Source organism: Manacus candei, unplaced genomic scaffold (genome assembly GCF_025592945.1).
Source record: "Manacus candei isolate 608988 ecotype Guabito, Panama unplaced genomic scaffold, ASM2559294v1 h1tg000037l, whole genome shotgun sequence".
NCBI classification, from domain to species: domain Eukaryota; kingdom Metazoa; phylum Chordata; class Aves; order Passeriformes; family Pipridae; genus Manacus; species Manacus candei.
This window is the reverse complement of record NW_026138085.1, coordinates 15,904,796-15,926,402: the sequence shown is the minus strand read 5'-3', so window position 1 is coordinate 15,926,402 and position 21,607 is coordinate 15,904,796. Positions and strand designations below refer to the sequence as shown.

The 21,607-nt window shown below is 40.2% G+C and overlaps 1 protein-coding gene across 3 annotated transcripts; it reads left to right on the top strand.

Annotated features, from left to right (window-relative positions):
• Positions 1-303: 303 nt before the first annotated feature.
• Positions 304-16,954, top strand: DDX46 (DEAD-box helicase 46). 3 transcript variants are annotated; one of them, XM_051794042.1, is made up of 24 exons: positions 304-372; positions 1,275-1,460; positions 1,737-1,877; positions 2,769-2,886; positions 3,057-3,222; positions 3,525-3,676; positions 3,977-4,090; positions 4,300-4,465; positions 4,827-4,947; positions 5,293-5,468; positions 5,848-5,969; positions 6,726-6,804; positions 8,587-8,669; positions 9,508-9,672; positions 10,017-10,179; positions 11,023-11,216; positions 11,727-11,864; positions 12,503-12,652; positions 13,272-13,469; positions 13,884-14,102; positions 14,642-14,786; positions 15,431-15,504; positions 15,968-16,046; positions 16,152-16,954. In XM_051794042.1, the coding sequence occupies exons 1-23, from the start codon at positions 356-358 to the stop codon at positions 16,013-16,015; spliced, it is 3,135 nt and encodes a 1,044-aa protein (XP_051650002.1). In that variant the 5' UTR covers positions 304-355; the 3' UTR covers positions 16,016-16,046; positions 16,152-16,954. The 3 variants fall into 3 exon arrangements, with proteins under 3 accessions (XP_051650002.1, XP_051650001.1, XP_051650000.1); XM_051794041.1 differs by having other exon boundaries at positions 16,137-16,954; XM_051794040.1 differs by having other exon boundaries at positions 15,968-16,954.
• Positions 16,955-21,607: the final 4,653 nt, after the last annotated feature.

Here is a 21,607-nt window from a genome sequence, read left to right as displayed (position 1 = left end):
GCATAAAGCAATGGATGTTTAATCATAATTTTAACACTAATCAGCTCCATACCGTGGGGTGAGCGGGCAGAGCTCCAGGAGGGGCTGGATGGAGAAACGGCGATCAAGAAGCGCCCTTTTGACCAAGAAGCGAATCGCTTTTATTCTGCTCATGTCCATATTCTATTTACCGTGCCTTTCCCGCCGTTGTTTCCTCCGGAGCGCTCTCCCCCTCCCGGCTCTGTCCGCCGGTCCCGCTGTCTCTGCGCCCTCCGGCCGCGGGGGCGCTGCGGGGCGGGCGGAAGGGGCGGCGCTGGCGCGGGCGGGGCCGGGCGGCGCGGGATGGCGGCCGCCGTGTAGCGGGAGCGCCGCCGCCATGGGCCGCGAGTCCAGGTGAGGGAGCGAGGGCGGCATCGCGGGCTCTGCCCCCGCCCCGGGAGCGCCGCTCGCCCGGGGAGCGCGGCGCGGGGACGGGCACGGAGCGGGACAAAGGCGGCGCGGGCGCTGAGGGCGCCGAGGCGGGGCCGGGCCCGGCGCCGGGCCCGGCGCCGGTCTGAGGGCAGCGCCGGGGCCGCGGCGCTCCGGGACGGGGCTGAGGGGCCGCGGGGACGGCGCTGGGTGGGCCCGAGCTGTCCCGAGCCTCCCCCCCGCGGCCTTCGCGGGCTTGCTCTAAAGAGGCGTGATTCGCCACGTAGCGCTTCGAACGTGGGTTAGACGTTTCCCTTGTGCTTCTTGAGTTCCTGCAGGGTCACGCACGTTTTGCCCGATCGCAGCCGGTATAAACACCTGGTGGGCGCTGTGGCCAGCCCGGCAGTGATGTGAGTTTGTGCTCCGGCTGGTCTGGAGCTGCTCACACCGCTCAGGCTTTGCACCGACCCCACAACGTGCCGGTGCTGTCGGGCACGTCTCTGTTTCCCAGTTTGATCAAACCATCGGATTTTAACTCCAGAGCTGCCACAGCAGCCCCCGCACGCGGTCGTCAGTGCCCTGTCACAGCCCCCAGACCCGTAATGGGGGTTTACACCGACAGAGGCAGATGAGTTGAAATTTTACCAACCGGCTTGAACTCAAATTAGTGATTCAGTGCAGAGCTGGGCACTCCCAGAGATCCATCTAATTAGCTCCAAATGAGCTGGGGCAGCGGTGGGTGGGATAGGACACTGTTACAAATGTTTAGAAATTTAAAAGCTCTGAGAAATTAATTTTTTTTTGCTTGTTCACCTAAATATGATCAATATCCTTTAAGTGCAGATGGTTTTTGTGCTGACATTCATCTCTCTGAATTTGTGTCTCAGGCATTATCGGAAGCGCTCCGCATCCCGTGGGCGCTCCGGGAGCCGCTCCAGGAGTCGCTCCCCGTCGGACAAAAGGGGCAAACGTGAGGACAGGCGCTCCAGGAGCAGGGATCGGGATCGCAGGCGAGAGAGGTCCCGCAGCAGGGACAAGAGAAGGTCCCGGTCGCGGGACAGAAAGCGCCAAAGGTAGGACATGAGTTCCAGTCGAAGTAGATCAAAGTACCTGTCAGCTGGATGTTGATGTTCTTCCCTCTCATCAGGCACTTTGCTGATGGTTGTATAGATTTCACTGTGCTCAAGGCTTTTTGCTTATTAAATCCTTTCTAGCTGCTGGTGCTGGAGTCTGTAAGTTCTTAGTGGTCTTGATGATTGGTGGATTCCTTTTACAGCCTGTTCCTCAATAGCAGACTAAAGTCATACTGTGATCACGGGCTAAATAAATACAGTTTTGTTCCCTGTCAGACGCTCGAGGAGCAGAGAAAGGGAACGGAGCCGAGAGAGAAGACGCTCCCGGAGCCGGGAGAGGAGGCGCTCGAGGAGCAGGAGTAGAGGGAGACGGTCTCGATCCTCCAGTCCAAGCAAGAACAGGAAAACAGAGAACAGGTATTCTTGTGTTCCTGGCTCTAGAAATGTGTGAAAACTGCAGGTTTTGTTCCTTTCAATGTATGTTAATGGAGTCTTCAGACATAATTGCGGGCAGTGTTATAATTGTGCTCTACTGTAAAATGGTGGGAAGTCCATAAGTGGGAAGTCTGTACACAGAATAAGCAGGTTGGTGGTACTCTAGAAATAGTGAGAAACTGGAATCACAAAACCTTTTGGAATAAGTGTGTGTTCTGTATTAGAATAACCCAAAGAAAAAGGTGTAAAGAGGTTTAATTGGCTAAAGTGAATTTTAAATTTATTGTCATAAGTTAGCACATATTTCGTTTAGATGCATTTTTCTCCTTTAAATTGGAAGCAAGTTGGGGTAATAAAAGCTGGGATAAGTGGGTTTTGTATTCACTGCAAGTCTGCATGTTACATTTGTGTTAAATAAGTAGTTTTTCCCAGGGAGAGGTGTTTTTGTGTTTCAGTACCATATGCTCAGGGGAGTGTTCACACTTTCATGGCAAGATGCCAGATCACTTTACCTTTCTCTAGAAATTCCACAATTTTAGTATCTCCTTTCTAAATGCTGACTTCAAGGAGGTGTAAAATAAACTGCAGAACCACTCACGTGTCAATTGTAAGTGTTCTGGAAATGAAGTCTGTGAAGAAATGAGAAGAACAGAGCCAAAGCACATAATAAGCAATGGATTCTACATTTCTGGTAGTTAGAGGAAATAGTTCCATGACATGGAAAGATTGTCTGGGAAGCAGTGTGTTTTGTGAGGTGTTTGAAAACATAAACCTGTACTGGTTGCTCACATTTCTGTTTCTGTCCAGCACATGTGTATCCTCCCCCTGAGAAAAGCTGTAAGTTTCTAAGAAACCTCTGCTCTTATCTTTCAGATCAAGATCTAAAGAAAAGACAGAAGGAGTAGAAGTTTCCAAAGAAAAGAAAAAAGACAAGGATGACAAGGAAGAAGAGAAGGATAAAGATGCTACCACAAATGCTGTGGCCACTGAGGTAGAGACTTTTAACACTTACAAGTTTAAAAGATAAAGAATTTAAACCAGGGAGTTTGTGGATGTCCAGTCTTCTACAGCATGCTCATGCAATGGTTATATTTGTTTGAAGAAGCACAGACTAAAGTCAGTGGCCATTAATTTTCACTGTTTGGTTGGTTTTTATCACAGAATTTTGATCAGAACAAACTTGAAGAAGAAATGAGAAAACGAAAGGAAAGGGTGGAGAAATGGAGGGAAGAACAACGCAAGAAGGCAATGGAAAACATAGGAGAGCTGAAAAAAGAAATTGAAGAGATGAAGCAGGGGAAAAAATGGAGTTTAGAAGATGATGATGGTATTTTAACCTTTTATATATAACAGAATGCTTTTATTCCTAATAATATTTTTTTACATTATCTTTAAAGCATTAAATTATTCTTCAGAATGTAAACTGTAAAATAACAAAGCCTAAATCTGGTCATGCCTTCAAATGGTTTAAGATACATTTTTGATTAAACAACTGGAGAGATTTCTATGAAGAATAATTAGATAGTAATAACACTGAACTGTAATTATTTGGGTAGACAAATAATTTGGCACATGTGAGCACTTTTGTGTTTCCCTGTATTTTATCCTCATCTTTCTTGCTCATATCAGATGATGAAGAGGAAACTGCAGAAGGAGAAAAAGAAGGCAATGAAGTTGAAGATGAAGAGTTAGATCCTTTGGATGCTTATATGGAAGAAGTAAAAGAAGAGGTCAAAAAGTTCAATATGAGAAGTGTGAAAGGTGGAGGTGGGAGTGAAAAGGTAAAATCACCAGTTGAGATTTCTAATTTTTCAAAGATAACTTTGTGTTTTAGTAGCAAAATGGGGAGAAATGCAAAAAAGCATGAAATTAGATGCACTTAAAGCCTGTTTACTTTAAATTTAATTTCCTGGTGTTTTTATGAAGCTGTTTTCTCAAGCATTATTCTGATAGAATTTCACTGAGGGAAGTGGAAAAAAACCTCAGCATAATGCCTTCAGAAGTACAAATATTCTATATGTTTTATAGAGTATGGGGGTTTTTTTATGTAAAATGTAGTAACTTTCTTAACTGTTTTGTAGAAGTCTGGACCAACTGTTACCAAGGTGGTAACCGTGGTGACAACCAAAAAGGCAGCTGCAGAGTCAGAAAAGAAGAAAGGGGAGCTCATGGAGAATGACCAAGATGCAATGGAGGTAATGGACATGTCTTGTATTTCTGCTGTGAAAACACAACATGCCTCTCCTTTACTTCCTGAGGTTGTGTGTGGGCCTGAAGGGTTGTTAAGGGTGTGGGCACGTGGCTGTCTAACACAGGGAGGAGTACCTGTTTCTAAATAAAGTTCATGTGTAAATGAAAAACCATTCCTTCATACTGATGTACCCACAAATGGTGATCTCCACAGTATTCCTCAGAGGAGGAGGAGGTGGATCTCCAGACTGCCCTGACTGGCTATCAGACCAAGCAGAGAAAGCTGCTGGAACCAGTGGATCATGGAAAGATAGAATATGAACCTTTCAGGAAAAACTTCTACGTTGAAGTACCAGAACTGGCAAAAATGACTCCAGAAGGTAAAGACAAACACAACCAGCACACCTTGGGTACTGTTAAAGAAAAAAATGGTGTATTTCAAATGAGCAGCAGATGGGTTTGGAATATAAAGAACATTTGAAGCAACTTGGTATAGAAGAATATTGAATCAGTTGCATCACTGTTGTTGATACTTATAATTATTGATGAGGCTTTGATTGGAGGATAATTTACGTGAGTCCTTTCCACCTGCCTCCTGTGTTTACATGTAACAAGCAAAAAACTTTTTCTGGTGGTGATAAAATTAGTATTTCATGTTAAGGGACGAAGCAAGAATTTTTTAATCAAGGTAGTAGAGAAGTGTCAGGTTTGACTCTGTTGTAATGCAAACTCTTATTTCAGAGGTGAATGTGTACAGGCTGGAGTTGGAGGGCATTACAGTCAAGGGAAAAGGCTGCCCCAAACCAATAAAAACCTGGGTACAGTGTGGTATTTCCATGAAGATTCTCACTGCCCTCAAAAAGTAAGGAAGCATTTTGTGAACTATATTATGCTTGGTTTTGCTCACCGTGTTCTATGTTCATGAGAAAAACCTTTTTCTTTGTTGCATAATGCCACATGTCCATGTTTGTATATAGCCATCAGAGTGTTTATCACTCAGTGTTGAGTAATTGTTATTAACTATTCTCTGCCATTTGTATCATGGTTTTGCTGCTCATTTTAATTGATATTTTTTGAATGGCTCTGATATGTATATATATATATATATATAAATATGAATATGCAGAAAAATTTTGCATTACTTGGTGATTCACATCTGTCAAATCCTATTTTGTTCTTTAAATATCTTTTTTTTCCTTTCTTTAAGACATGGCTATGAAAAGCCCACTCCCATTCAGACCCAGGCTATCCCAGCAATCATGAATGGACGGGATTTGATTGGCATTGCTAAAACAGGAAGTGGAAAAACCATTGCATTTCTCTTGCCCATGTTCAGACACATTATGGATCAGAGAGCATTAGAAGAAGGAGAAGGTCCCATAGGTACAAAGATTTTGTTTTCAAAGTCACTGTTTAAATGAATACAACCTCAAGTATATGCTTTAGATGGTCTTCAGTTCTTCTCTTGGTTATAGGGAGAAGTGCTTACTACTGTCCATTAATTAGTATCTTTTTTTTTAGTTAATACTGTGTAATGTTGTTTCAAGAGCATTCCCATGTCCATGTGAGACCTTACTTTGATTTTGGCACTTGGACCAGAATTCCACCCCATTCTCTTATTGTCTTATCTTTTTCTTGAAATTACATTCTTTAAAATAGGAAGTAAATTGCTGTAAACATCATTACAAAAGATTAATTTTTATTGTGTACATTGCAACAGCACCTGTGTTACAGTGTATGATGAAAGTGCTTTGCTTTTCAGCTGTCATTATGACACCCACTCGTGAGTTGGCTTTGCAGATTACCAAGGAGTGCAAGAAGTTCTCAAAGACACTTGGGCTTCGAGTTGTCTGTGTTTATGGAGGAACAGGAATCAGTGAACAGGTACACAAAACACATACCTTCCTTGTCAAAGAATTCTTGGACTTTATTAGTTAATGTTACTTTTGCAGTGAATTTAGATCCTTTCTCTCTCCCATAAATCCAGGACATTTGCAGCCTTCATTATGGACTTTCTCTGTGGCAATGGTAGTAAAGCATTTTCAAGTAACTTAGCCTTAAACATACTGATTTTGAAAATTCTCAGATATGATCCTTAAAAGTTTCAGACTTTCTTTTGATGTATATATTGAGCATGGCAGTAACAGTTAGTGGGATGTGATTGTTTGAAAGGGAAGCTATATTTTTGAGAGTTCCCCTCAAGATAACAAAAGCCAGAAAATGGTAACGTTGGTTTATTGCATTATCAAATGCTGCATGTTAGAGTAATTTAGATATTAATTTCAAGGGTTTCCACACCCCCACCCCACCCACCTGCTTATGGAAACAGGAGGAGTATCCATCTGTGATGGAACATGGTGTATTTAATATAATTTGTCCCTGCTAGAACACATAATATTTCTTACAGGCTCTTAACTGTATAGAAATCATATCCCCATTATAACTCTTTCAGGTGGTAACTTAGGCTGTCAGAGGTGACTCTTCTGGGAAGCCAAGTTTTCCAAAGACTTAAAGAAATTGCTGAGTAAAATCTTTATTACAGAATTGGTTGTTTTCTTTTTTACAAGGTGATCCATGTTTAAAAAAAACAAATCACAAAGCAAAAAATTAATTAGTTTGTTTACTGTGTTTTAAAATCAGATAGCTGAACTCAAAAGAGGTGCTGAAATTATTGTTTGCACACCTGGACGTATGATTGACATGTTAGCAGCTAACAATGGTGAGTAGAAAACCTTTTCCTATGGAGAATTTTTTGTATTTGTTGTGTAATTCTTACAAATTCAAAAGATCATGTATTTTGATAAATGGTCTTATGGAATTTTCTTATATCTCTTCAGGCTGCACTATCTAGCTATTGAGAATATATAGCACTAATAATAGGTTTAAGCATATATTGGTTTGACTCTTTTTGGGAGGACAGGAAATACTACATTCTTGGAGAGTTTCTGAGAATGTTTATCATTGCTAAACTTAAAATGTGCTGGTCCAAATTTTTGAACTCCGAGTCCCTTAGGTAAAGGTTATATAACAGTTGGTTATTTTGTCTGCCCGTTGATCTGTTATTGTGTAAGTGTAGCTCAGCAGTTTCCCACTTTTACATAAGAGCATCTGACTCTGCCTTTATCTGTTGGTTTTAAAAAACAGAGAAGCCCTCCCTAAAAACCTGCTCAAAAGTAAGAGAACTGACCTTATATCAGATATTCACATTTATTAAACTGAGCCACTGCAGCTTTAAGAGGTTTTGTCCTAGTGTAACCATTGCATGCTTATTAGATAAAGTTTTATTATTAAATTATTCCACATCAAAACCTCTACTAAACTGTTGACATTATTTAACTTCTGTGGAAAAAGTACCTTCAAGACATATAGAACTGGGCTTCCAAGACTTAAATCGTCAAAGGTAGGTACATTAATGCTGTTCCCAAGTAATTTTACCAAGTTATTATTTGGGGATGAAAATGTTAAGATGTTAAATAGATATGTAGATTTTAAGAAATATTTATTTTGTTCCCTAATTATGAATTCCATATCCTAAGAAATGCAGCGCTAAATGTCTTTAAAATAATGTGAGGATTCAGCTACAATTTGCTGAAGCTGAGAGGACCAAATTCTACTGTAGTTTGATAGGCACAAGTCTGAGAGATAGTTGTAGAAAACGTGACAAATCTGTTCCATTCTGAGAGCATTTGACAGTGTCACTCCACAGCTGTGTGGAACTGAATGCGTTTATATCATTTGAGAGTAGGATTCTTAAATCCTTCTCATGAAAGGGAATCTCTTAGCTGCTTGTTTGGGAAGGGTGCTAATTATCCCGTCCATCATAATTCAAAATGTCCACCGATCCACAACTTATTGTATTTCCAGCTGTCCCAGAGTTTGGGGTGGTTCTTGATTTTAAATTCAGTAGTGTTACTGGGTAGGTTTTACTCTTTATATATTCATTTTGAAAGGACTGCTTACTCTGTTTTATGCATATTATTAGCAGTGATCTAGAACTAGTATGCTTATCCTCCAATAGTTACTCCTAGCTCCAAGGAAGCATTACAGATTGTGTATAAAGGAGTTTTCTGAGGCTGCAGCAGTTAGCACTGGGCTTTGCCTTCCACACATGCGCTGTAATCTCTAATATGTTCTTTTCTAGGTGCCGCTGTCAGATACTGGCTGATGTGGCTCCTTGCTTCAGCTCAGTCTTAGTTTTATGATGTGTTTTGGCGAGGGCAGTTTTCTGAATTTTACAGGTTCTTCTGGCCCTATGATGGTATGCAAGAGAAGAGTTTGACAAAATAAAAGGGCCTTGTGCATACTTACCCATTTGCCAGAATGTATGTGTGATTAAAGTGTGAACATTAAAATTCACGTTTAGTGAATTTTTTAAAAAATTAATTAATGTCTGTGTTAGAAGATAGCGAGACTATGTAACATTTAAAAAAAAATATTCCTGAGGGAAACCAGATTTCCATTTGATTTTGTTTCCCATGTGTTTTTTCCTCTCCTTTCACAGGTCGGGTGACAAACCTCCGTAGAGTCACGTACGTTGTGCTTGATGAAGCAGACAGAATGTTTGACATGGGCTTTGAGCCTCAGGTAACTCAGGACAGGAGTGATGTGGCCACAAGATGCTGTTTTCCACTTGAAGGATTTCGCAGTGCTGCATTATTCTTACACTGCCAGTGGGTGTTCAAAAAGATGTGCTGCACTTGGACAGCAGTTTAAACTGACTCTGTTATTTCTATTATCCTCACATCTATTATCCCATTACTGTAACATCATATATTATCCTCACATCTACAAGGTGTCCCTGCCCATGGCAGAGTTGGAACTGGATGATCCCTTCCAACCCAAACTGTTCTGTGATTCTATGTTTTGCTTTCAATAAGCTCTTGTATAGCTTAGATTTTTCTGTAATGTACAGGGTTTTACATCCACATTTCTAATACTTGTGGCCATGTTGTAGCCCTGTGTAATCCCTTGATACAGGTGTTGTGTTAGCACTTATAAAATCTTTGGTGTCTCTTGGCAATGTCGTGCAAGAGACAGGAACAGAATGTTGGAAATGCTGGTGACAAATCACTTGCTGGGAGCTTTGGGCATCCTGGACTCTTTCAGTTGCTATAGGCTATGTTGTTCTCCAAAAGTGGGAACATTCCTTTATTTCTCTCTTGAGCTGTAGGGTTTCTGCTGCATTTCCTAAGATTCCTGCTGGGCTGTTGTCAGATTGTGTATTGGCACCCAACTTCCTTTTGAATCCAGCAAGTTTTCCTGTCTTCCAATGCCAGCAGCTCAATCCCACGAGGAAATCTGTAAAGACTGCTTTGTAGTCTGTGTAGTGCAGATATCACCTAACCCTGAAGCTGAGAGCTCTGTGTGTGTGAAGTTCAATTCCAGCACCTGGATACTAACAGGGAACGTTCTCCTCACGCAGGTTATGCGCATTGTAGACAACGTCAGGCCTGACCGTCAGACTGTCATGTTCTCTGCCACCTTCCCCAGAGCTATGGAGGCCCTGGCTCGGAGGATCCTCAGTAAACCCATTGAGGTGCAGGTTGGAGGCAGGAGTGTTGTCTGTTCTGATGTGGAGCAGCACGTTGTGAGTATCACACACCTGCCTTGCCTGTCTTCTCGTTTGCTTGTTCCCGGCAATGTTGAATATAAACCAATATACCCACAGGGCTTTCATTTTATGAAGTTTAGTGATCTCATTAAACATGAACTCAGGATAAGTGAACACCCTGGTGTGCAAATGCAATGTGATCACTTTTTTTGTGAACCTGGTTTATATAGCCCTAAACAGCAGTTTGGCACTAACTGTGGAAACAGCCTGAAAAGGTCATCTCCTGTTCCGGTTTTTATTTTTATGCACCCTGAATGTGTTTAATGACACCAGATACAATTTATACTCTTTCTCCTTTGCTTTTTTATTTCTTTTTCCAGATTGTTATAGAAGAGGAGAACAAGTTTCTGAAGTTGCTGGAGCTGCTGGGACACTATCAGGAGAAAGGCTCCGTTATCATATTCGTAGATAAACAAGAACACGCTGATGGGTTGTTGAAAGATTTAATGAGAGCCTCTTACCCTTGCTTGTCTCTTCATGGAGGTAATCTGCAAATTTAAGGATTTATATTTGCTGCTCCAAACTAAAATGTTGGTATTCAGTAGCCAGAATTACTTAGGTCCTGTGTAATACCAATTACTATTTCTTCCTAAGCTGGTTTTGCTTTGTAATTGGGGAGGATAATTGTCTCTTAATTTGAAATAGACAGGATAGTTTTCTGTAATTACAAGTCATTGCTCCCTGTGAGATGTCATCAGATGCCAAATCTTATGTCTGTGCAACAGGACTATTACTGAGAGTTTACACCTCTTGAATATTGCTGAATGCCATTGGGGAGTATTATATGAAATTTTTATTTGAGATTCACAGTAATAGCAGCTGTTGCTTTACTTTTCTGCTATCAAGTAGTAATACAACAGAAGTAGCAAGAGGAGAAAAATCTCATTAGAATATTGTCCATCCCAGAACATCTTAAAACTTTCTATGTATAATGCTCTAAAAAAGCACAATCACAGTAAGTACAAAGAGGGAAAAATATTCCCCTTCTTCTGAAATTTCTGTTGCCTTTAGAGACCAACGCCTTCAGATGAGGTCTCAACTGAATATAAGTCATCAAATAGAAAATCATATCAAAAAACCTTTTGAGTATTCTGGTAAGGGGAAAACATCTTTTGGCAGCTGAAAAATGAAAAGTTTTCTTATTCTAGATAATAGAGATTTATTATTCTGGTTTATGTGTTTTGCCTGTAAAAGCATGATTGTGTGGACATTTTATTTGCTTGTGCTTTTGGTTGTTCGAAGTTGGAGGATGTTTTGACCTGTGTATAAATTCTTTTGGCTTAAAGCAGAGCTTAATAATCAGCTGATCTGTCTGGTTTCTGGCAGGTATTGATCAGTATGACAGGGACAGCATCATCAATGATTTCAAGAATGGAACCTGCAAACTTCTGGTGGCCACATCTGTCGCAGCAAGAGGTTTGGATGTTAAACAGCTGATGCTGGTGGTCAACTACAGCTGCCCCAACCATTATGAGGATTATGTGCACCGAGCAGGCCGCACCGGACGGGCTGGCAATAAAGTAGGTATTACAGTGGTCTGGTTTGGTTAGTACTGACATTTCTCCCTTCTTTATTGCTTGATCAAGTTGTTCCCAAAGGATAGTTATTGGTGGAAAGAGTGTTTTCCTTTAATTATATTCTGAATTTTAGCACTGTGAAACTTGGAACTTACATGTTCTGATGTACGAGTGTTCTTTTAAATCCCATTTGTGGCTGAAACTTTGGATGTTTTTCACTGTTGGAAATGTGCCCTACTAAATTGATAGGATTTTCATTTTTCAAGCTTTTAACCATGACAAAATTGATTGAAAGGAAAGATTTCAGCATCTACCATCTTTGGGTGTTACCTCTGTATCAGCTCCCTGGGAAATCACATTATTCATTCTACATTTCCACTAAAAAAAGTTATTACTGACTATCAGGGTTACTTTCACTGACCAGAACAACAGCATCTGTGCAAGGGTGCTTCAATAAATTTAAAGTGTCTTTGGAACTTTTTCTTAATTGTCTTTTAAATTAATGTTGCCCAGGGCTATGCATACACATTCATTACTGAGGATCAGGCACGGTATGCTGGTGATATCATTAAAGCTTTGGAATTGTCCGGGAATCCAATTCCTCCTGATTTGGAGAAGCTCTGGGCTGACTTCAAAGACCAGCAGAAGGCTGTGAGTAATTCTTTATTCTGCAGTGGGCTTTGGTCTGGGTTTAATGTGTGTTTTGTGCACGTGGGTCCAGTTGACCAGGGTACAAACATGGGTCATCTCACTGGCTTCCCTGGGGACACGGGTGTGCCTGGCTAAGTGTGTGAGTGTCTTCAAGACTGGAGTCTTGAGGATCATTTACAGGACTGAGAATTTAAATATTGTCAGCTGATGTGTGATAGAGAAACACCTACGGTATAAGGGGCACTTGGACTTTTATACATACCAGATAATGAAGCTCTTTCACAGAATCTGTGTGATTATTTTTAGAGCTCTCACCATCAGAGGGTCTTGCTCATGCTGTGAAGAGTGACTTTGGAATTTTTCTGATTTAAAAACTGGAGGGTTTTTTATACTGCATTTGAAAAGCATTTAAAATGTATATTTACAGAAAATCTCAATAGAGTATTGTCTCTGTCTGCTGAATTAATGTCATTTTTTATTACACTTCAGTGTAAAATGCAGTTTTTAAATTTGAAGAGCTTTTTGAATGTCTTAGGATTTGCTTTTTAAAAAACTTCAAAATTATTTGTATAGTCTTTTAACTATCAGAACTGGGATTTTGAACTTCTCAGTATGAAAATATGTGTTTTTATTTTCAGGAGGGAAAGTTGATCAAAAAAAGCAGTGGATTCTCTGGCAAAGGCTTTAAATTTGATGAAACAGAACAAGCTTTGGCTAATGAAAGAAAGAAGCTACAAAAAGCAGCTCTTGGCCTGCAGGATTCAGATGATGAAGATACAGCTGTTGATGTAAGCACCTGGAAACAGGATTTAAGTTGCTTAAGGATTTTCAATACATTTGGGTTTTTTCTCCAGTAGATTACAGAACACATTTTGTTACTCTGTGACCTGTGTTACCAACTTTGTTAAATTCCATGGGTAGATCTGTAAGTATTCTTCGGTATAAAGAGACACAGCTATGAAGATCAAGATCTTCAAAGTCTCTTTCCAACTTTTTGGTATTTTACTATGTGTAGTTATTTAAATGTCAGATATAAATTATTTTATTTGTGATGTTAATCTCGCATAAATGAAACAGAACAATTGTCCTCAATTGCAAACATTTTTTTTCTGTGCAGTGTTTTAAAGACATTCATAGTACCCTTTTCTATTTCTAAACCATCTTAGGTTCCTTTCCTAATGTTTGTTGGACACCTTTTTGTGACCTTGCAAGTAAACACTGTGTTCAGACTTTTTCCTGATGATTAGATCATCTGTTCCTTATGTTGAGTTGTAGTTTTGGACAGTGTTCTACCATTTATACAAGAATAATATCTTTAAAAGCATGTAAACTAAATGCCCCTTTCTTTAGGATGGTGGGATTATTTAGTGGTAAATGCAATGATCTAATAATTGTTATTTTCTTTAGATTGATGAACAAATTGAGAGCATGTTCAATTCAAAGAAAAGAGTAAAAGACATGGCAGCACCAGGAACTTCAAATGCTCCAACACCATCGGCTGGGAATGCAGAAAAACTGGAAATTGCTAAAAGATTGGCTTTGAGAATCAATGCCCAGAAGAATCTTGGGGCAGAGGCACAAGTAATGGTCCCCTTCCACTTCAAGGTCAGTCTCTTTACAGACCAATTTTTTTTCCTTTTTTTTAATAAAGGTTATTCACTTCTGTGTTCTGTGGCTGCCATTTTATTTAGTGTGTCTGCACACTGGTAACTTGCTGCTTTATTTATCTCATTTGTGCTGGGCTAACTCACTTATAGGATTTGTAAGTGAGCTAATATGATGATAAGACCTTGGTACAGAACTGTAAATGCTTTATCTGCCCTGGCAAAGAGTTAGTTCATTACTAATAACACTACACAGTTAGGTTTGTTGGCTTTGGCAGAGCTGCAGAACATCTTCCTCTGCTGAAACCTGTGAGATACAAATGGATTGAGGTTAATGTGTTCGGGAATGTCCAATGGTTTATATAGAGGTTTTTTTTGGCTACCTTGTTCTCTACATGGACCTGTGTTTTTACAGGATGTGATGCAGCAGGCTACAAATGCTATCCTGAGAGGAGGCACAATTCAAGCTCCTACTGTGTCTGCCAAGACCATTGCAGAGCAACTGGCTGAAAAAATCAATGCCAAGCTCAATTACGTACCCATAGAGAAGCAGGAAGAAGAAAAACAGGATGGAGGACAAAATGAATCCTTTAAGAGATATGAAGAAGAATTGGAGATCAATGACTTCCCACAGGCAAGTAACCATTTTGCTGTAATCAAGTGTAAATGACCATTATTTAACAAAACCTCTCTTTGTAGCTTAAATATGATTACACCAATAAAATATTTTGTCTGTATTTCTGATCATACCTATTGAAATAACTACATTATCTGTGATTACTTCTCAGCTTGTATATACACAGTGCTTTGGACTTATTCCAGAGAGTATCAGAAAAACAAGCATTCCTTATCAGACAGAAGTCTTTTTACCTTCTGCCACTGACTTCTCTTGTATCCAAATCTCTAACACTGCCTGGTGATTTTTGTAAAGGCTGCACTACTGTGACTGATACAGCTTTTTGTTCTTTTTTAGTACTTGAGTATTTTTGCCATTCAGAATATTGCTGCTCTGACCTACCTCATCTGTTACATTGAGGATTTATGTTTCACAGTATCGAGCACAAATTCCCTGTATTTATATTTGAGGTTCTGCTCAGATTGGCAGAACTAAGGGATTGCCATTTTGTGTGGTGCCTTTCTCCTTGCTGATCCTGCCATATCCTTGCCTTGCAGACTGCCAGATGGAAAGTTACCTCCAAAGAAGCACTGCAGAGAATCAGTGAATATTCTGAAGCTGCTATTACAATCAGGGGAACTTACTTCCCTCCAGGCAAAGAACCCAAGGAAGGAGAAAGAAAGATTTATTTGGCTATAGAAAGTAAGTATTCTTTTAATAAATGTTGCCATTAAAGCTACGAGTCTGATTTTCAAATTAGACATGGCATCTCTGTAGTCAGTGTTTGGATACTGAGTTACAGACCACTGTATTTATTTTGCAATTACTAAAAAACCACTTGTTTATCTTCCTGCACTTTGTCATATGATCTGTGGGGATCACAGAGATGCTTCTCACCTGCCACAGAACAACAGCAAACATGTATGGAATCAGTTTGGAGGAGAGGGAAAGAAAAGAGTAAAAAAAAAATAGAATAAGCACAGAGAGGTCTGTGCCAGCGTGAAATGAGGAAGAAAATAGAATTCTGTGGGTTTAAACTGTTAAAGGTATAAGAAATTGCATCAACTACTACAAAGAAAACTTTGCAAATGTCGTGGTGGTTGAATAGAATTTTTCTCAAAGAAATGTCTAATCCTGTGTATTTCTGAAAAGTATAATTTATGACTGTTTTAAGTATCTGCCTTAAAACAGAACACAGTGGAGCTGTGGCAGACGAGAGTGCAATACTAGAGTGCTCTTCAGCTGAGGATATTCAGCAAGTTTTGCTGTTCTTCTGAGAAGAGCCAGCAGTGTAGGCCTCACATACAGAAAGTGTTTGTGATTATAATACATATTTTTGTCTTCAGGTGCCAATGAACTGGCTGTACAGAAAGCAAAGGCAGAAATCACACGACTTATAAAAGAGGAGCTCATCAGATTGGTGAGTCAAATATCCAGAATGCCAAGGGAAAATGCCTTAATTTGTGCTTTTTAGGATTGACTTGTGCAAATGTTGGCGCTCTGGCATACGTTTTTATTCGTGTCAGGGACTGGGACCTACAGACCTCAAACACCCCGTTCCATTGAGCAGCCTCAAAATCTGTGGCTCTGTTTAATCAGCCAGAACACGGCTGTTATCCAGCCAGCAGATGGAGATAACACATTGACAGAGCTTTTTGAATGAAGACCCCTCAAAGAGTTGGGTCCCAAGAAATTTCCTAATTTCAGCACCTTCAGGCAGGGGAGAGGAGAATTATTCCTCTCAATTTAATATTTTACATGTGTCGAGAGATCTGCTTTGCTGTAGCTTTGCAGCATACCCAGCTGCTAATCTAGTGGGGGTTTATTGCAATTCATTGTCCATTTTCACTTTTAACTGTGATTCTCCTCTCCTTTATTTGCAGCAAAATTCTTACCAACCAACCAACAAAGGAAGATACAAAGTTCTATGAGTATTTGGAGTTCTCTGTCTGTCAGCAGCTGGTGCGTGAAACTTTGTGGCTTCTGTTGTTTTTGCTGTTTACATTGCTTATTGTAAATTAAGAATTTTTTTTTTTTTTATTTTGTCCTGAGGACGTTTTTTAACAGAAAATTGATCCTTGCTGAAACATCTTAATTCTCTCCACTGAAGTTATCAGTCTTAAAGCAGACCAGTTTGGGCGGAACGTGATTTAATTTAAAAGTGCATTTTATATACTTTTCATCAGAAGGAATATTAAATAAACAGATTTTAATTTTTATGACAGACAGTATGCTGTTAAGTAAATTAAACAGTGTTGGGATTTGTGTTGGGAATTGTTAGAATGTACCTGCTTCATTTTGTTGGGATGGTTCATGCCATATCAATTTATACTGGAAAAATGATAAAACACCAAAATAAAGGCAGGATTTTTCTCCTGATCCATAGATCTCTCTGGCTGGTTCCACACACATTACTTCCCTGTACAAATGTCCCCCTAAGGTCAGAGAGTCTTGCAATGATTAAAGAATCTTATGCAGAAATACTTGAGGTCTTGTTTTAAGATCTTCTTATCCCTCTCATGTCCCATTTTGTCTTTCTCATACATAATAAAATAACTCTCTGGGTTTTTTGTAAAGTGAAATGTTTTGTAGTATGACCGTAGTTTTCCTGTTTTTTTTCTAAACATGAGAATTTTAGGAGTTGATTTTTTTTCTTCCTTCTGTGACATAAGAATGAAAGCCTGATTAAGTTTAAAAAGAAATTTGCAGGAAAAAGAGAGAAACCTCTTTTTTAATGAAATACAACTTTGTCACTCTTTTATAGTGTTCTTATATATATGTTTAATGTGATTATTCCCCTGGGATTGTCATCTTTATTGCTGTTAGGACGTGGCTTTAAGTAAAAATGAATAATGATATTTATGAATGAATTCCACAGATATTGACTATCATTGCAGTCAATAAGCTACTGGGACAGGCAAGACCTTTCTTTTTGAGGTCTCATCCCCATAAGCATTAGTATTCGTGGTGGACAGTACTTGTCTGGAGAAGAAGCAGTAGCAATTTGAATTGTCTCATTCTAGCAGCTGCAAGACTTTCAAGATGATGATTTTCGAAAGGACTTTTGTAGAAAGCTTTTCTTAACTGACACATGGAGAAGAAATGTGTCATTTTAAACCAGCTGTGTATATACTGCTTTAACCCTGGTGAAGACAAATCATACAATCTGCATCGTGGCTGTATAAATTCACAGCTTCTATTTCCAGACTTCAGGTAATTCAAGTGACTCTTTCTGCCTACAGCTGTCTGTAACCCTGTCAGTGCACCTTATCTGCAATATAGGAAAGGAAAGGAATGATTATACCAGCTTTACAGTCTACATTTAGGATGAGAACACCCCTAATGTAGTACTTGCCAATATTAATACATGGAGTAGAGCAAGAGGAGCAGCACACACAGTAGCACTTCTCAAAACTTAAAATAGAAAGCTCAGACTAAAGCCCTGTGATGCCCTTTAAATACATCAGGTTTCCTTCCCTTAAGAACTGGGGTTTGATGTGTTTCATACCACTTGTTCTTTGAATTGTCTTAACTTTTAGACAGTGTCCCTTCCCAGAAGAGCGACAGATTTTGGTGTATTTAATGAAGAGCACTTGCAAGTTTGGACAGCCTGACACTTCTTTAAAAATCTTGTTTCAAAATGTTCATACATATATTGGTATCTCCTAAAAAAAGCATGGTGGAGACATTTTTGTTGAATTTCAGAGATGCAACAATGTATAATCTTTAACTTCCTGGGGTTTTTAAATGCAATGTCAATATTCTTATGTTTTTTAAATTCCAGCAAAAATAAAAAATAATTTCAATGTATATTTTTCAGAAACTGTCTTTCTGAATAGCTCCTCTGTTTTCTGCACTTGCACTGCTTGTGTGTTTTTTCCTCAGACAGTTAGACTGTTTGGAGTAGGGTGATGTGAACAGCAGTTTGTGCTTTTGTTTTTCTTCTGGAAATGGGACAAAGCTCACACTCAGTTAAGAAAGTCACAGTGAAGATCTTTGGATACATGAAAGCAGGAGCAAAATGCATATAAGCCAGAGGAAAAGAAACTCTCAAATTAACGAATACACAGGGAAAAAGTAGTGGAAACAAGATGAGAATAGAAGTTTGGAGGAGATACAACAAAGTGATGAAAAACGCTATATATAGTTCTTCACAAGTGTGTCCATGGATATAGACAAGATCTTTGTAAACATCCCAGTTTGGCAGCTCTCCAGGGAATCTGCCCTGGTTGGCTTCCTGTTGTCAGAAGAGCACAGGGATGCCGTATTTGTTGGGTTTTTTTCTTTTCAAATATACATAAGCAGAGCTTGTTCTGTCCCCTGCCCCAGGTGATCCACTGCCAGCTTTCAAGGTTGCTTTACTCTTTCAGTGTGTGAGTAAATAGTGGTATTTTGGGTGGATAAGTGATACGGGTGTTTGGTACTGGGTCCTGAATGAGCTCTTGGTTGCATGTCACAGCAATGTGATAGGAGGGAGAGCGAGACCCCTGATCACAGCTCCTTCATCCATGTGCAAGTGGCCCACCAGGGATGCACACAGCAATAATCCCCACCACGCTGTGAAGGGTTAATTCCCTACCTAGGAAAACAGGAGAGACTAAATCCAGTGTTTTGTGGGGGGGAGAAAATCCACAGCAAGATGAAAAGTGCCTGCAATTGCAATTCAGAATTTTATACTCCCTGAACTACCTGGTACGTTGTTGCCACCCTTTGTTTCATTAAACAGGCAGCTCGAGGCCTACTTTGCTGTTAGGTTTTATGCTATAAAAGTTGTAACCAAAATGTAATGAGTGTAGATCACCAGCCAGGCATGTTCCGTAGCTTTTCCCTGTGCTGGCTGTCGGAGATTTTACTTACACACTTAAAGCAGTGCAATCTATTTAAATGTGCATTTGGTTGCTAATTGAATAAAAGATTCAGAGGCTCAAAGTGCCATCTGTAGGGGCTTTTATGCCTCAAGTCTTCCAAGTGGAAGACAGAAAAAAATAAAGATTTTTTTAAGCAAAGTTTTGCTGAAATTCTGCAATTGGAACAGCCGAATATAAAACAAACCCCAAAGGCTGGATTGGGGATCTTCCTAAAATAAGAAAAAGAATGCTGGAGTCGAGGGAGCACTTTGGTATTTCGGTCCTTCAGGCTTGTGTACAGTTGTAAGAAGTGGTTACTTCAGCAAAACTGTTGACAGGGTTGGAGACAGGTACCTGTGTCTGTGAGGGTGGAGACTTGCCAGAGTTAGTTTTTAGCTTTCTTCTGTGGGCATAACACTGTCAGTGGCTGTTGAACCCCACCTTGCCGAGAACCTAAATTGGCTGGAGAGGCGGTTCCCAGGGTGAACCTGGTTTTAAACCAGCCCTTGGTGGTGTAAAACCAGCCCTTACCAGCGAGTTCCCGTGAGGGTCCCGCGCAGCCCCTCCGCTCCCCCGAGCGTGGGTGCCGGGCCCTGTGCGCGTTCTGGCCTCCTCACGTGATGCCCCAGGAATGCACTTTCCTTTGATTATTTTCCTTGACCCAGATCTCTTCCAAATATGGTCTCAGCTTAAACAAGTTTGTGTTCCTAGAGCTCGGGCGTTTGCAGAATAAATCCTGGCTTCCAGCTAACTGTGCTGTATGGAGGAGTGGAGGCGGAGAGCAGCCTAAAAATGCGAAGATAAAAGGGGCACAGCTGGACTCAAATTTGTCCCAAAATGTACATTTTGTACAATGTTTATACAGTGCTAGGCAGGAAGATTTGTTTTCATAGTTTTAGCTACAGTGGAAACAATTGTTTTTAAATAAATGACCATTAGGCTGAGTGATTGCCACCCAAACGTTGCTTCTCTGAGACTTCTCATCTGAAACAGATTTAAATATTTTTCTTTCGTCAAACTGAGAGATACAAAATTGTCAAGCTGACCAACTAACATCTCAGAACTGACTACGAAATTATTAATCACCTACTGTGGAGTGAGCATATGATTAAGTTATTTTATACTTTGGCCATTCTAAGTACGAAGTTCGTCATCACAAACGTTTCTCAAAGCAATAAATACCACTGGGCAACTGCTCTGAAATAAACTGCCCAGCAAGGAAAATGTTACACTGCAAGTTAAGATTAAGGGTTTTCATTAAAACCTACATTTTTTTTGCCTGTATGAGTTAGCGAGGATACCAAAAAGGTATCGAACTGAACTGTTCTTCCTTGGCAGCAACATTTCCAACAGGAGTTTAAACAGCAGAAAGATGAGCTTTGTAAATAAACTGAATCATTTGCTAAATTAAGCTAAATAAATGCTGCTTTTCCCTGCTGCTTTCTTATATTGCAAGTGGGGATTCCTGCATGTGTTAGGAAGCACTGACAAAAATATGAAACATCATCTTGGCAGGATGTTTCACAGCAATTTTCGACCTGAATAACTCCAAGTACTGTAGAAATGGAATATCACAGTGTTGGAATACAGTAGTTGGCTCCCCAAACAACAGCAGGAGAGGAAAATAGTTAGAAAAACAGAATTAGCCATTTGTAAAAGCTGCAGATTCTTTTTTTTTCTTGGTCTTTTTTTGCTTTTATTTTCCGAAACCTCATCTGAATAACACAAAACATCTTTCAGGCTCTCTCGTATGTCAGTGATTTAAGGACTGATATGTTCATTTAGACCCTGTGGTTTGAAGATGTGTTGTTGCTGAATGTCAATGGCCCAAGGGTGCTAACAGAGGGCAGGAAGGCATAAGGATAAAAAAATGTGTTGGTCCCAGCCCTCCACAAAGCTGGCTGTCACGTTGTTTCACGAAAACTTGACCTTGGGGACAAAATGTTACATGGTGAAATGTGTTGGGCACTTAAAATTCCTGTTTCTATGGGATCTCTTTGGAAACAGTTGAAGTTGCTGCTCCCACTTGAAGGTATGAAGCGTCATTTATAGTGCTATTGCAATACCAAACTCTTCAGAACATGGGGGAAACAGAGCAAAATATTTAACAACCAAAATGAGAAATATTTAATGTCCCACACTGTAAGACACCAGGGGCTGATGGTCTGTGCACGGACCCAACCCTGTGTGAAATGTGTTGGAAATGGTGCTGTTCTCACTGCAAAGTCATCAGGGAAAGAGAACTAATTTAATACATTAATCTAATAGTCCTAAAGCTGAACTATTCCGTAATGCGCTCTGTGTGCGGTGGAGGTGGTGCAGTTACCATCCCAGGTGTCTAAGGAAGGACCGGACGTGGCACTCCATGCCATGGTCTAGTTGAAAGGTTGTGTTGGGTCGTGGGTTGGACTCGATGATCTCAGATTGATTAGGTTGATTGCTTAGATTGAATCTGATCGATTAGATTGACTCTGATTGACTTTGTGCGTACTTTTGGGACAGGAGGCACCGCAGTCCTCCATCCAAACGACAGCAATGGAAGCACAGGGAATACCGCACCCACTTTTCCCGTGTTTAATTAATTACAGTGTTCAAAGCACGCAGGACATGTATGTCTGCACCGGCCGGGCGGGACCGGCCCGGCCTCGCCTCCTCCCGCCCGCCCCACAAAATGGC

What these genes read in the sequence shown, in the direction of transcription:
- DDX46 (XM_051794042.1), top strand. An exon ending in ATGACCAAGATGCAATGGAG is followed by an intron (nt 4,091 to 4,299) that starts GTAATGGACATG and finishes TGATCTCCACAG; the next exon opens with TATTCCTCAGAGGAGGAGGA. An exon ending in GGCAAAAATGACTCCAGAAG is followed by an intron (nt 4,466 to 4,826) that starts GTAAAGACAAAC and finishes CTCTTATTTCAG; the next exon opens with AGGTGAATGTGTACAGGCTG.